The 16,430-nt window shown below is 39.0% G+C and overlaps 1 protein-coding gene across 5 annotated transcripts in view; it reads right to left on the minus strand.

Moving 5' to 3' along the window:
- Positions 1 to 15,425, minus strand: part of LOC143029159 (uncharacterized) — a 74,848-nt gene extending 59,423 nt beyond the window's left edge. The window contains exons 1-4 of one of the 5 annotated variants that reach the window (XM_076191637.1): positions 15,290 to 15,409; positions 10,639 to 10,793; positions 10,053 to 10,196; positions 1,528 to 4,511 (exon numbers count right to left, since the gene is read on the minus strand). In XM_076191637.1, the coding sequence (XP_076047752.1) occupies positions 1,528 to 4,511; positions 10,053 to 10,196; positions 10,639 to 10,641 (3,131 nt within the window). In that variant the 5' untranslated portion in view covers positions 10,642 to 10,793; positions 15,290 to 15,409. Of the gene's footprint in view, positions 1 to 1,527; positions 4,512 to 10,052; positions 10,197 to 10,638; positions 10,794 to 11,771; positions 13,902 to 15,289 lie in introns of those variants that run through there. The other 4 variants (XM_076191640.1, XM_076191641.1, XM_076191638.1 and 1 more) reach the window with 4 other exon arrangements.
- Positions 15,426 to 16,430: the final 1,005 nt, after the last annotated feature.

Consider the following 16,430-nt stretch of genomic DNA (forward strand, 5'->3'; position numbering starts at 1 on the left):
ACAAGAGATTACAGAACTAATAAATGAAATTATAGATCTAAAAGCAGAATACAGGGCAAAGTATAGAGAAATGAACAAGTTAAAAAGACAAAATGCTGAGACCAAGAGAGCTTAATGACTTATAAAGATAATTAAACATAGTTAAAAATGAAAACGAAAGGATGAAAAATGAAGATACTAACAAAAATGAGGCTTTGAAAAGAGAAGTAAAAGAACAAATACAAGCGGTGACCGAGAAAGTAGGAGATACCATACAAGAGACAGTTCTTCAAGAAATCAAAAATCAATGGAAAGTAGTTAAGGAAAACAATAAAATAGCTTTTAAAGAAATTGTACAAGTGGAAGAAAATGCATAGGAAACAATCATTAAAGTAATTAAAGAGACACAGTTGACAAAAAAAAGTGTATAGTATATGGTATTAAAGAAAAACACAATGTAGCTAGATACTTAAGAGAAAAAGAGAAAGAATTAGCAAAAGAAATTCTGAAGGAATTACAAGAGGAGGGGTATGAGATGGGAAAAAGAAATAGAAGTGCATAGAATGGTGCTATACTTAAAAGAAAAAAAAATGGACCTCTAAAAAATAAACTAAGGTCTCAAATGATAGCAGAAGTACTAACAAAAACAGCAAAGTTTGCAAAAAGTGAAAATTACAAAAATATATGGATAAAAAAGGATATGAGCTATGAGGAAAAAGAGAGAGAAAAGACACTAAAAAATTAAGCTAATGAAAAAAATGAGAGAAGAACAGAGACCAAAAAGAACGAGTTTCTTTTTAAAGTGTTGGATGTGAGGCTGAGAAAATGGTATATCAAAAAAACAAAAAAGAAACAAAAAAGAAACAGGAAACAGAAAAGGAGGAGAAAGGAAAAATTTAAAGTAACATATATCAACATAGATGGCATGTTGACAGAGAAGACTTATTAAAGTGGGATAAAAGAAAAACAAGGGGACATGAAAAGAAACTCAAAAAGGATAGTTATAAAAGAGATCTGAAAAAGTTTTCTACACAGAGTGGTGGATATCTGGAATAAATTGGATGAAACAATAGTGTGTGCAAACACTACACAAGAATTTAAGAACAAACTAGATGTTGTGAGATACAAGGACAGGTCACTACAAGCATAGTTTCCCTTCCCATATAATACAACTAGGTAAACACAATTAGATAAATACATTCTCCTCTTAGCATTCATTCCCAAATGTCTATTTCTCATTACACTTCTTAATCCCCCAAGGCATTTACTTGCTTCTCTCAATCTATATTCTACCTCCACTCCTCCCTTTCTCACCACATTCGCACATATCTAAAGCTATCCATTTCTTCCAGTCTCCCTCCCTAAATACTCATTTCCAATTTGTTCCCATCCTCTCCCCTTGTGCATCTCACCAAACCATTATAATGCTGTTATACATTTCACATCATAATAAGTATGCTTTCACTAAGCTACCCCTTTATCAGGGGGAAAGGGCCTTTGATGTGTACAAATGTAAATGACTACAGTATTTCAATGGTCACATCTTACCTATACGTCTTATAGTCACATTCATCACATTTGTGAAGCTCCATGTCGATAATGTGAGCTTTCCAGAGGTGCATAGCAAGGGAATGCCAGTGTCCAAACTTGGTGTGGCATTCCGGACAGACTAGCAGTGCCCCAATATGACACTTCCGATGATACTCAATGTTCTCCTCTTGTTTCAACTTCAAACCACAGCCATTAACATCACAGCGAATACCAAGTAAAGAGGTCTTTCCTTTTCTATCTTTTGTCATCTTACCATTCTTTCCCTTAATGCTAACTTCTTCAACTTTACTTTTCCCTCTTCTTTCACTTTCAAGTTCACTTTCAACTTGATGAGCATATTCATTTTTACTTTCGCTAACACTGCCCAATAGTCCATTTTGAAAATTATGAACTAAATCTGGTTCAACTTTTTTCATTTCTGAACTCACTTCATCACTATGGGACAAAAATCTATATTCTTCTGCTTCATAGTCTTCCATTTCACGCTCCACTTTAAAGATTTGTCGAGGTACTTTTGGTACTTTAGAAGCACTTTTGCCAATTATTTCTGTAGAATCACACATTTCAAAATTGGACCTTTTCTCTCTGAAATTTTTCTTATCATCACCAATAACTTTCTGGCAGTCTAAGGGATCACCATTGGCTTTTTCTGTCAAATAACTTTTCAACCTCTTGCCAGAAAGAACGGGCCCTTCCTCTTCCTCTTCACAGTCATCTTCACTTTCTTCCTCATTAGTCTGCAGGAAATAGTCCATGTGTTGTTCCTTCATATGTTGCACAATACCTTCCTCTTCTTGAATTAAAAATGGGCACATCTGACACTTGAAACAAGGAACCTGCTGAAGTAATAATTTGCTCTTTTTATGAACCTCCAGTTTCTTATCTTGAGTACTCTTTCTGGTTCTTGGACTTTGAGAAATCATCTTAGATTTAGTTTGCATAGTTTCCATTTGCTTTCTACTGGGTTTGCCTTTTGGTACAGTACAATGAGGAACTATATTTTCAACCTCAAGTTTGGTAGGTTCACTTTGAAACAATGGAACACGATTTTGATGTAAAGATTTCACTGAATCTTCAACAGGTTTACGAACTTCTTCCACTTTATTACGTGACACATTTTCAACAGAACTGACTAAGCCATGGGAATAATCAATTTTTGATGTTACACCTTTAAGAGCATTAGTAAAGGTTAGATCTGATGAACTGTTTGTGATTTTTTTACTAGATAATGATGTTGTGACTGAAGTCTTCTCATGAGTTTCACCAAATACTGAACCAGAGACATTAAGTGACATATCAGACTCTGAAAGATTACTCATATCCATGCTCATATTGGAATTATCAAGAAAATTTGAAGAAAATGAGAGAGCAAGATCTGTGGTTGTGGAAAGGTTAGACAGTAAAGCAGGTATGTTACCCTGACTTGGGGGTGACGTTTTGTTAGCTGTTGAAGGAGCAGTCATAAAATCTGTAGGTATTGGAGGTATGCTGGCAAGACTATTAAAGCCTGTTAGAGGAAGCGATGACAAGCCCGGCAATGTTGAGCTATCACCAGTAATGCCTGAGGGTAATGATGACTCAGATACAACAATCTGATCAGTAGCACCAGTATGAGCTGATTCTGGTGCTGCATGAAGGCCATCCGTGTCTACTACAGCTGGGGCCTGTAAGGATGCACCTAAACTGAGGTCACCTTCGTCATTACGGTGCAACTCTGAGAGAAGAACATCTGAGGAATGAAGCTTGGAGTCACTAAGAGATGTAAGAGGGGTTCCAGAACTAGCACTCAAAAGTGTTTCAGCACTCGGTCCTCGACTTAAGAGATCAGACAACGTTAGGTGTTGTGTTTTGAAGGAATCATTTGGTGATGGAGTGCTGACAGACAGGTCAGATGAAGTAATAACGGTCTTGTTGTATGGTGCAAAAGAAGGAGTTGTGGTCAAGACAACATCACTTGTGATTGCAACTGAAGGAAACATTGGGTCTGATGATGTCATCAAGTCTGTTTTGTTGTTGTTGCTGTGTGCAACACTGTTTTGGAGACCCATTGGTTTTAACTTCATCTCAGTGGATGGACTTGACTTATTTTCCAGGTCCCCATTTTGTAATAAAGCACTAAAAGTTCTTGCATCACTATGTAAATTATTGCTAACACTTAAACTTTCATTATCACTCTTTTTATTTTGTGTTCTACCACTTACTGACATCAAGTTCTGGCTTTCCACAGTTGGAAAACTCACCTGGGAAGTATTGAGCAAATCCGCTCCTACTGTAGAGGGAAACTTTCTTTGGTGCTCCACAAGTCCTTTAGTGAACTGTTCAACTGTCTGACCTGCAGACGGTACAGGCTTATTCTCGACCACTTTCAAGCAAGGTTGACTCTGTACATGCACCACTTGCACTTGCCCCTTCCCATGCCTACTGTGAGGCATCTGGACATCTGAGAGTATGGGAGTGGAATCACTTATCTGGGGAACTACCTTCAAAATCCTATCTTCAGAAGTAGCATTGGAGCTGGTACGAAAATCTCCAACAGGGGCCATGGAATTGGAAGGAACAAAACTATCTGAGGCAGGGAAATGGCTAGCAGTAGATATCATAGTTGGTGCAGGTTGAGTGTAACTGACATTTCCATCCGCTAACTGGTTACCAGCCTGTTGCTGCCTTGGCAGTGGATTTGATAATATGTGGGCCAAATCAGCAGCTTTCGTTATGAAGGTTGGGATGTGTGGCCGTGAATCCAACAGTTTGTTGAGCATACTGTTGGATACCATAAGGCTTGAAACATTCTTCTTGAGATGACTTTCATCAGTACTAGCAACAGAGCACATGAGTGCTGAAGGCATGATCTGCTGGCTGGTGAGTTTCTTGATAGTGATGTTGGAAGTTTGTTGCTGCTGAGAATCATTAACAACATTCACTTGCTGGCTACTGCGTTGATATTCTACAGGCAAGCGCTGTATGGTTATGGCATCATCAATCTGTAAAGTGGCTATGTGATAAAAACAAATAATAGTTTACAATGGTAAAATGTAAGACTATCATTTAATGAACTAATGAGCTACTATTATCAACAAGGAGTAAAAATCTAAGTGATCAGACAAGCTCCAAATTTTTACTCAGTAACAGAACATCTGGAAACAAGTCAGAAATCTAAGACATGAATTTAGAGCTAATAGAAAAAATCATTTGGTAAACAAAAAATACATGCATGGGTGTAACCTGGTGAAAAAAAAAAATTATATGTATATATATATATATATATATATATATATATATATATATATATATATATATATATATAAACATGTCAAGTCAGTCAACACTAAAATATAAACATTAATAAAAAGAAAATAACTTCAAGAAGAAACAAAATAGTGACAAGAAAAAATATCTGGAAAGATGTTTGCAAAATTCAGATTTTTGGAAATCTAGGAAGAATTTTGAGGTCCAGATAACTTCAGGAAATTCAGATTTATCTGACTTTACTGAGCACCCATTTGTATTTTGCATCAGTCTTACATATTGCTTACATCTTTTGTCAACTATTTAGTGGTCATCCACAAGTTACTCTTCTTAAGACCTTATTTTGTACTGTCTTTATATTTGTAACTGTCAGATACCATGCTATGAAAGCATGGCTGTGTGCTTTTTATGAGTTGCTTTTACATACATACATACATACATATACCAAGGCTTTTTCCCCCCTTACAAGGGAGGTAGCCAAAAAGGAAAAGGCATAAAATCATTCCCACCCATTCCATCCCTGAATACACTCCACACCCCTCCACCCTCCCTCTTATCTTAGCACCTCCTGGATGAAGGGTCATCCCTGCACCTTGTCCACTGCCCTGGGTCAGAAGCAGTGTCGCAAGACACAGCACATCCACAGCAAGGCCGCTTCATTAAATCGGCGACCCCCCCCCTCTTCGTCCCCCCATGCATAAAAGGAGAAGATGGGGAGAAATCCCTTCGGGCTGCGTCAAATTTTGCTCACACATACTACCTCAGCCCCCATCCCCCCCGCCCATTCCACCTCATGCATCACATCATCCATATACAACCATTCTCCATTCACCCCTGTCTTCTGTCCTCTCCCATCCTTCCTCAACAGACATTCCCCTCTTCCCCAAAGCCCCCTTCACCCCATCCATCCACCTCATCCTAGGACGTTCCCTCATGTTCACTCCCTCCACATCTGCCTTCCATACCTCTTTTACTAGTCTTTCTTCACTCATTCTTTCCATGTGTCCAAACCATCCTGATACTCTTTCATCAACCCTATCTCCCAACTCCCTTTCCGCCCCCGTTCTTCTCACCTCCTCATTTCTCACTCTATCTAGCCTAGTAACCCCCATCATACCTCTCAGACACCTCATCTCAAACACATTCAAACTCCTTCTCTCTTCCTTTCTTATGTTCCAAGTTTCTGCCCCATACAGTGCTGTTGGTACAATCACTCCTTCATATAGTCTCCTCTTAGCATCCATTCCCAAATGTCTATTCCTCATTACACTCTTCAACCCACCAAGGCATTTACTCGCTTCTCTCAATCTACATTATACCTCCACCTTTTCCTGCCACATTTGCACCCAAGTATCTAAAACTATCCACTTCCTCCAGTCACTCTCCCTTAATGCTCACTTCAAGTCTACTGCCACTTTCACCCCTTGTACATCTCATCACCTTACTTTTACCCACTTTTATCTTAAGCTTTCTTCTATCACATACTCTCCCAAACTCTGTCACCAACTTCCTCAGTCCCTCCTCCGATCCTGCCACAAGCGCAGTGTCGTCAGCAAATAACAGCTGCCTCACCTCCCACTTGCCTCCATTTTCTTTAACCATCTCCAATCCCTGACCCACTACCCTTGCATTTACCTCTCGCACTACCCCATCCATGTATAAGTTGAACAGCCAGGGCGACATAACGCATCCTTGACGAAGTCCCACCTTTACCTCGAACCACTCACTCTCTCCATTTATAATCCTGACACAAGCTCTACTACTCTCATAAAAACTCTTGACAGCTCCTAGAAGCTTTCCTCCTATCCCATATATCTGCATAACCTCCCACAGTGCCTCTTTGTCTACCCTATCGTAAGCCTTTTCCAGATCCATAAAAGTCCAAAAAACATCCTTCCCCTTTCCTATAGCTTTCTCACATATTTGTCTTACCACAAAGATCTGATCTATACAACCTCTGCCCATCCAAAATCCACACTGTTCCTCACCAATTACTCCCTCTGTTCCTCTCCTAATCCTCTCAATCAAGATCCTCCCATAAGCCTTCCCAACTACAGTATTTTCCGGCGTATAGTGCGCGACTTTTTTCCTTTGGAAGGGCCTAAAAATGGGGGGTGCGCGTTATCCGAAGGTGCGCATTATCTACGGCCTACGATAAAAATTCTGCGGCTGTGTGTGTAATTTTTTTCACAACAACGTGACGATGTTGGCCGTCACAAAGACGGGACGGCACACTTCTCCGTGACGTTCCGTGAGAACAAGAAGAACAGCCATGGTGACATGAAAGAATATGCCAGCATGGGCTATATAAATATTTGGTATAGGTAGGTATCTATCGAATCTTATTTTTCATGTTTAAATAGGCCTAAACACCATGAAACATGATCAATATTCATGATATTTGCCCATGTTCACAGCATCCTAGTTTGAATTTTTATGTTGGCTTTGTTGCTTCACTTTAGGTATTGTTGCGGCCGTTCATAAACTCGTGTCAAACACCTGACTACAACACCCTCTTTCGGGAGTTATATTAACTAAACGTCACCTCGATGAGAGACTGTCCTATTTCACCACTGTTATTGCAGGTTCAAAGCTAAAACGAAACAGTCTGTAGTTTGTTTCAGTATTAAATAAAAAATGGTAAAGACGAATTATTTCCTCAGGATATAAAATGAACATTTTCTATAAAAATCCCGAAATTTTTCTGTATATTACTTTCAATAAACTTTTTTTATATCATATTTCCTACAAACTATTTAAGCTACAAAGTAATAAGGGACCACCGCACAACATGAATCATATACCGGTACATGTGGTTCCGACTTTTTCTTAGTTGTGTCCTGATTGATGCCTAAACTGACACTTAATTTAGTGACAAATCAACAGATTTCCCTAGCCAATGAAAAATACTTCTCCATGTAACCTTGTTCACATGATACTAAGTAATTAATCGCCGTTATTTCATTGGTTTATTTTTACTAACATTGATTATCTAGTCTATGCAGATATTTGGGATCCGTAAAACAGCACTGGTACCAACATCATGAACGTTGGCCGTTTTAGCTCACCCGGAATATGCTAGATCAGGGCCGAGATTGACAGTTCTATTGCCAATCTAGCCTACACTAAACACCCTCTTGCGAGAGTTTGTTAAACTAAACGTCACTTCAGTGAAGACTCACATCTCCTTTCCCAGTTTCACCTTCATCCACATTATCCTTGAGGAAACCTCCTTCCACTCCACTACACATTTACCTATCTCTTCACTTATTAGAATAGCCACCCCTTCCCTCCCTCGCCCTCTCTTCACTCCTGATAACCTCCCACTTGCACTCCCAAACTTACACTCACCCTTCTCTTTCAACTTAAGTTTCACTCAAAGCCAACACATCCATCTTTCTTCTCACAAACATACTACCTATCTCTTCCCTTTTACTCTCATCTGTACTACATCCACGCACATTAAAAGACCCAAACCTTTACACAATGATAAATGTTTCTTTCTGCAGTCCAAACCCTGTGCCTGTAAGTGTTCTGAGTATATTCAGTTTCTTATTTGCCTTCACTAGAAGGTCTTCTGTGAAGGGAGAAAAAAACATGTGTCAAATGTGAAGCCTACTACATGAGATGAAGGCCTTGGGAGTAAGTGGCAAATTGGGTCAATGGTTGCACAGCTTCCTTAACAACAGACAGCAACAAGTAGCCATCAAAGGGATAGCCTAAGAACCGTCTTCAGTGATGAGTAGCTTCCGACAGGGCTCCATGCTGGACCCATTCTGTTCTTAGGATTCATCAGCAACATCAACAGCACAGTAGAACATTCCAAAATATCCTTGTTTACAGATGACACCAGAATCACCAAAATAAATGAGGGGGATTGATACCAATTTCTTCCAGAAGGGCCTTGAAATATACACCTGGGCTGTTGACAACAACATGAAATTCAACGAAACTAAATTAAAACTGATAAGGTATGGCAAAGGCCTCTCAATTAATATCCAATTCTACACCATAGCTCACTGCAAGATCACAAACAAGATGAATGTAAGAGACCTAGGAGTAATGCAGAGTTGAGATGGCAAGTTTACCACACACATTGACAACACTGTTGGCAGTGCATACATACATATCCGAAGGGCTTTTTCCCCCTTACAAGGGAGGTAGCCAAAGTCAAATGGCATAAATCCACTCCCACCCATTTCATCCCCATTCACCACCCCTCCCTCTTTTCTTGGCTCCTCCTTGATGATGGGTCATCCCTGCATCTCATCCACTGCCCTGGGTCAGAAGCAACACCATAAAACAATTGACATTGATGACAGTGTCAGGAAATTAACAGGATGGATCCTCAGAACATTTACATCAAGAAATGAGGATTGCATGATTACACTGTGGAAGACCCTAATACTACCTAAACTTGAATCCTGCTATCAATTGTGGAACCCAGACAGTAGAGGGGAAATAGAAAAACTTGATCATCCAAAGAACCTTCACCAGCAAGACTGAATGTGTAAAAGGCATCAACTACTGGGACAGACTCAAGCACCTCAAACTCTATTCACTCCAAAGGTACAGAGAACAATACCTGATCATTTACACATGGAAAATGCAGGAGTGTCACGTCCCCAACATTGGAATGACACCCAGCCAAGAAAGAATGAGAGGAGATCTTGCTATGTTGAAGGAATCACTAGCAGCACAAAGAGCACCATATCTCTCCAAGCAAACTCCTTCACACGAGTGGCCCCCAAGCTCTTCAATAGTCTCCCCAACAACCTGAGGAACACCACAGTGGAAGAATTCAAAAGACAGCTGGATGCCTTCCTACAAGAAATTGAGGACAAACCTCCCACACCATCCTTTAGTAATGTGTTGTCCAACTACAAGAAGTTGGTACATTGTATACCACTTCACTGGAGGCAACACTGCCAGGGAGGAAGCAGCAGCAGTGCCTGTAACTGAGGCGTGTTTGCCAAGATCTCCATGAGGTCATTTTAGGGTTTTTATTCAGTGGGAGGTTCATCATTGAATTTGACCATTGGGTGCTTCTTTGATTCATGGTAATCAGGTAATGAGGAGATGCAGACATTCTCTTTAGTATCAGACATAATTCCATCTCTTTCCTAAATCTGGGAAAGATCTTGCAAATCAAGGGTAAATAATAATCATATATGAATAAAAAACACATAACAATTTTCCATGCATCTTTTTAATATAATTTTCACTTAACCAAATGTTCTTCTCAAACACTACTCAAAATTTAACTAGTTGCAAACCTTGATGTTTTGTTGGCGTATCATAACACCATTCTCTTGATTTGCTCCAAGCCCAGTGTTGGCCTTAACTCCACTGTTTGCAGCCACATTCACATACACAAAAGGGGAAGGAGCATTGGTGTCAGGCAAACCATTAACATTCATCTGTGAACAAAGGAAATTTTATAATAAACACATGTGCCACACAACTAGATACATGCATATTTTTTCATTGTTCTAAATAGTATTCTGACCTAAAATTGACCCAAAGAGAATTGTAGCAGTGGGGAGATGACATTAATATTGTAGATTTGTACATTCATAAAGTGAGAAAGGATGCATAAGAGGTAGGTTTATGAGGGATTCCATGAGGGGGTCAGGGTGCAAAGAACTCCATAATAACTAACAATTGTCCTGGTTTTAACATAACATAAGAATGAAGGAGACTGCAAGAGACCACAAGGCCTACACTAGGCAGCTCCGTGTTACCAGTTAACATATTAGAAGAGTAGGTGCCTGTAATTAGTTTTCATTTGAAAAAATGGACCGAAAACCGTGAAAGACTGATATACTTTGCTTGGTTAAAGAGAATTTGCATTTAACACACCATGGTCAGCTTGAAACATTCACACTGGGAAGAGCTGCCTGTACTATGGTTTTCTAACAATGAAATTCAATTTCCACACTTGGCTTGTAGATTCTGTCTAAAACTTTCTATAGGTCTTCTCAATCTTCCAAGGACCAGGAGCTAGTGACAAGTACCTGATTGTGAAGAATAATAATAAGTTTATTTGGCAAACAATCAATATACATGAAGTGCTGGTAATGACAAGAACACATAGTTCGAAATAATAATTGCAATTGCCAAGGATAACACAAAAAAAATGGAGAGCAAAGCTGCCCATTTTCAAAGCCGACAAACCTAAGCTGATACTCAATCTCCAGACTGAGCCTAAGATTTCTTTATTAACTTCAACAATGTTTTTTCACACTTTTTTATACACTAAGAGCTGACAACTGATGACTGATCCCCTCCCCTTACCACTTTCAGTCAGTGACAAAGAAACAGTACCACACTAATACAACACAACACTCCAACATTTCTTTCCAGGGCAATCTGTGGAAGGGCCCAAGGACCACTAGCAGCCACTGGGCTGTGGGTTTTCCATTTAAGAAACTTGAAGTAACAATTAATTTCTAAGAATCAATGATGGGTAGCTTACTGTGGTCCTGCAAGATGAACAACAGAGCTACCTATTTTTGAAAACCATTAACCTCCTTGGGGCAGCACCTCCTCCTCAAAATGAACTCAACCCTTGAAGGAGGGATCTCTCCCTACAGAAGTCATCTTACAATGGCATAATAACTATAATAATTGTTGCCTCAAGTTTCAGCTGGCAACAGCTATCAGGCCCTCCCTCTGGGAAGAAATGTTGGTTTGTTGTCTGTGTTTTATTTGTGTGGAACTGTTTCTTTGCCATCAATCTGCAATCATAGGAGAGTGGTAGTTGCAACTTGTCACTTCACCTTATGTGAAAAGGTGGAGGAACTGACAGTGTGTTGTATTTGTCTTTCATTGACAATAATCAGTGCTTCTATTCTTGGGAACAACATTGCAGCAAAGAGATGGAGTCAGAGGTAGTCAAGGAGAGGTAAGGTAGGTACCAGAAAGAAGGGATAATTATAGATAAGTAATCTTCAGCCCAATCTGAAGATAGAGTCAGCCTCCTAAGACTGCACCTTTAGATGGAGGTGTGTTGCTGGGTTCTGAAGACAGGAGCTTCAGAGATGATTTTGTCCGATATCCATCTTGCAGGTTCCCCACTAGCAGGTGCTTGCAACTGGTTTCCAGTTCCTCCCAGTAGAATAAATGTCTATGACTAGAATAAAAACCCTGACAGTGATGATACTTCTTAATGCATAAATTGAAGAATTGGTTGGTGAGTTCATCAACCAGAATGAAGTAATTATGCAGTAGCTACAATGTATTCAATCCAATGGTAGGTTGTCTATCTTGTAGGATGTGCTATTTGTTTAACCAACAGTAAATGCCACAAGGGGTCATGAGTATATGATAGCTCACAGCCAATCTAATGTTAAGACACAATTTTTTTTAACTTGAGATGGGTTAATTTATGGAATTCTTTACCAGCTGATGTGGTTTCTTGTGATAGCATTGGTTCTTTTAAGCATGCTCTTGAATGTCACTAGGAACATCAGTCAATCATTTCCTTGCCCCTGGTCTCTTGTAGCGAATCTGTGGCCTCCAAGAAACTAAGAACAGCCTCCAGGCAGTACCCTAAGTCACTTACAGAAGAGATGTTGTATTGTTGTCTAGGATTAGTGTGGCACATTGTAGCATGTGTTTTGTGTCTTCTGTGTGGTGCCTGTATCTGGGGCAGTTTGACCATGTGGCCAGGCCTATTGGGTTGGTACTGTCCCAGTGATGGATGGTGACCTGAGCGCATGCGTGCTAGTGTACTTCTTGTCTGGTGTGTGGGGGTTTTCTCTGGGACTTATATCTGGGGACTGTTGTTGCAGTGAGTTAGGTAGTCTTTCTTGAAGGGCTTATTTAGTTATCTGAGTGTGAATGCATTTCTGTGTGGTTTGCATGGCAGGTTGTGATAGATGTTTGACTAAAATGCTGCTGGCATAGTTTTTTGTTGCATTCTGTTGGCAGTGCTTGTGAGATGTAAATTTAAGGGTATGTGGTGTTACAAGTTCTGGTATAGAACCATGTTCCTGTCATTTTCATGTGATGTTCTATTGGGAGGATTTAGGTTTCTGCATTAGGTGTCCTACAGGGGTGGTTAGGTGCATCCTGTAATTACTCTTAATGCTCCATTCTACTGTGTTTGTATGTAGTTTGTGTTTGACTTGTTGATTGTTGGGAACCATGGTGTGAAGGCATATTATAAAGTGGTTCTTATAAATTATTCATAGATAGTTATTAGCTTCTTTTTGTTGTCCAAAGTTATTGATAGAGTTGGTTTTAAGCAGGTTTGTTTTCACGTTGATTTTTGTTGTTAGGTCCTTGACATGTGAGCCAAATGTCATACACATACCAAATGTGAGACCCAGAATTTCTGAGTTCCTTACTACAGGAAAGGTTTGACCATTTAATTTTCCTATAGGGTGATTTTTTTTCTTCTTCTTCATGTTTACCTTGGGTGACGTTACTGATGATTTCTGATGTGAAGCTTACATTCTGTTGTTTCCAGCCCATTATTCCAGTTTGTATAAATAGGCTTCAGGGTTCTTTGCTGCTATTTTGTATTTACTGTATAGGGTTATTATTGTCAAGTCATCTGCATATAAGAAAACATTAATGTTTAGTTCTGGTTCAAGAGTTGGTCAGTTCAACAGTTTGGGTGAAAGTATTACACCGGAAGGACTCCATTGTATAGTCTTTTTGTACCTGAGATATGGTTATTTTGGGTTACTCAGCATTGTCTTCCTGCTATAAAGTTGGTTGACCACTTCTTGTCATTCTTATGAATCGTTGTTTTGGTCTTCATCTTTTTGGACAGTGTGCCTGGGGACTCGAAAAAGTTGATTATATCAATAGCAATCCTAACTTTTCTGGTGGGGCTTTTTCATTGAATCCCCTCTAATACTTGTGTGATGTTTGTGACCAGTGCTGGTAGAATGCCCCTATTTGATTCCATGTTGATTTGAGGAAGATATTTCAAATTTGATACTTCCATAAACCAATTTTTCCATCCTCTTGGGTATTGTACATAGTATTGATATTGATCTGCATGATACTGGGTCCTCTAGTAGTTTGGCTTCAAGATAGGTATTATGTGAGCTCTTTTCCAGAAGTTAAGGATGTTGTTTAACCAATAGTAGTTGCTTCTTCTGTCTTTTCTGTGGAAAGGAGGATATGGTTTCTTTGTCAGGTTTGATTTTACACAGTCCTATAATTATTTTTTGCTAGGCAGATTTATAACATGAACATTCCAGTTAACAGTGTCAGTAAAAGCCAATCAGGTAAGAACTCTTAAAGGTAATTATATTCCCAAGTTCATTAAAATATTGTTTCACCCCTTGAAAAATTAATCTCTTCCAGTTTAATGAAAATGTCAGACAAATAAAAAAAATCCCAATTATTGATGCTAGATTCTCAAGAGATGGGGAGGAGGGGAGGATTCCTTCTAATGTATACATTCATCTAATACTAACCAGAATAAAATCCCTATAACTTATCACTGCATTGTGAATCTAATGACACAAACATAAAAAGTCAGATTGTTATCCATATTTTATTTCATTTGTAGTCGTAGACAACACAAAAGCTAATCATCTTTTGTAGCATTTCATAATATAAATAATGTTACAGCAGTCTGTCCAACTACATTCTACCTAAAACAAATGAATTTCACTAAAATTTTGGTCCTGCAGTTAACTCGATTACGAGAACCTATTGAACGATTGATTTTCGACATGCTTTCCTTCGAGCACTTGACTTCAGAAATATTCTTTACAATTTGAATGTTTTCTACGAAACACTTATTCGCCCAGTAAAACAATGACAAAGAAAGGAATATGAGAAAAACTTCGTTACCAGTTCATATTGCTGCCTCTCATTGCTTTATCTAATTAGATATACCTAACAAGGTTACAAGCCAAACCATTGCATCGATTCAATCTTTGACGTTCGTCACCGCTAAACAAAATAGAAGTTACTAATGAATCATCGAAATGAGCTATCTTCATAACTATTGCACTTCTCTGCCATTACCAGTACATACTTTCGTTCAAGCAGCACAAAATTTGCATATTAATAAACTATGAAAATGACCTTCAAGACACTACACAAGTACATGTAACAACACCTAACCCTATCTCATCCCTTCCCTGTGGTTACGTGGTAACCAATGAATAACGTTGAAATTAAGAGGCAAACAGGGCTAGCCTCTCCCTGCTGCCATTTTAGTCCTTCCAACGTTGCCATGTTTCAAAAAGAATTAAATACCACACTTTCTCATATGCAATTACGTACATATTCACTTCTACGGATCTATGATGTTGTTAAAAAAATAGTTCACATACCATGAGAATATTTTGGCAAAGCAGAAACCTAGGGGTTACTTAAACGAAAATTACATTTTACTGAAGATTTGAGCTAATCCAACCTCACTCATTCTCCATCTTGGTTTGCCAACCTGAGCTTAGTTCGAGGCTAGCATGACACCCACAGCACCTGTTGAATAGGATATGCATCTCCTTATTCCATTTAGAAATCTAGCGCTTACCTTAATAGTTCGGTGGATATCCGGTGGCGTCGTTGTTCTTACATATTACGCTAAAATGTTTGACAATGGTGGATAATGTAAGTCTGTGAAATACTGGTCCGCCATGACAACTAGGGGGTGCAGGGAGGCGTTTGTTTACAAGCACGTGGTTGGCTCAAGGGCTTTGACATCATAACGCGCGTACTTCAAACCTGATTGAGACCTGTAGGAATGGGGAGTCAAATTTGTGGACTATGTCAATTTTATTTTCCTTTTTCGTCCTTTGGTATAACTCATTTTATCGCACGTATGGCAATAGATTTGTAAATCATAAATATGCCAGTATTCATTGATTGTAAAATTTCCGTTTTAAACATAAAGGTATAGATCCTCTCATGATCTAAAACTTGCCAAACTTTTTCCAACTAATTGTAATCGCATATTTACTTCATTACCATGATATACAGTCACTTTCACCATCTGGCCTAAATAATTATACTCTTTAATTTCTTCAAGACTCACTATCGATTATAATCTCTACTTTTAATTTCTATGTTGAACATTACTTTGGTTATACTCCTATTCATTTTCAGATCACTCATCATACCTTTCTAGAATAGAAATAATATTACCTGCAAATCTTAAGTAATTAAAGTATTCGCCATTAATCTTCAAACTTTTCTCTTCCCAACTCAACTTTCTGAAAATCTCTTTCAAGTAAGCTGTAGATAATTTGGGTGATAATATATCGCTTTGCCGTACTCCTTTCTCGATCTTTATTTTTTCTGTCTTTATGTAGTCGCATTACAACTGTAATTTTCTTATAAACATTTCCTAGCAACCTTACGATCTGCACGTTTGCACTCTGCGTAGTGATGTGATATACCCTGTGAAAGTCGACCCCATCTACGAGAGGCGTCGGATGATTTCTTTCATCTTGGGTATGAAGAGAACAAGAGGCCTTCTCAGCCAAGCACGGGACGGCAAGCGTCAGCCAGGCCAGGGCCCATATATCAGAGAGACCACAAGACAGACTTTTAAACAATCTCGAGTCGACGCGACGCACAGTCAAAAGTCATAGCCGCCGAAGATTGCACCGGTAGACAACGGTCTTCACATCGACCCCCCCCCCTTTTTGACAACCCTCAAGAGTGCCACTATT

This window comes from Oratosquilla oratoria, chromosome 10 (genome assembly GCF_046742065.1).
Source record: "Oratosquilla oratoria isolate Oo_2021 chromosome 10, ASM4674206v1, whole genome shotgun sequence".
NCBI classification, from domain to species: Eukaryota; Metazoa; Arthropoda; class Malacostraca; order Stomatopoda; family Squillidae; genus Oratosquilla; species Oratosquilla oratoria.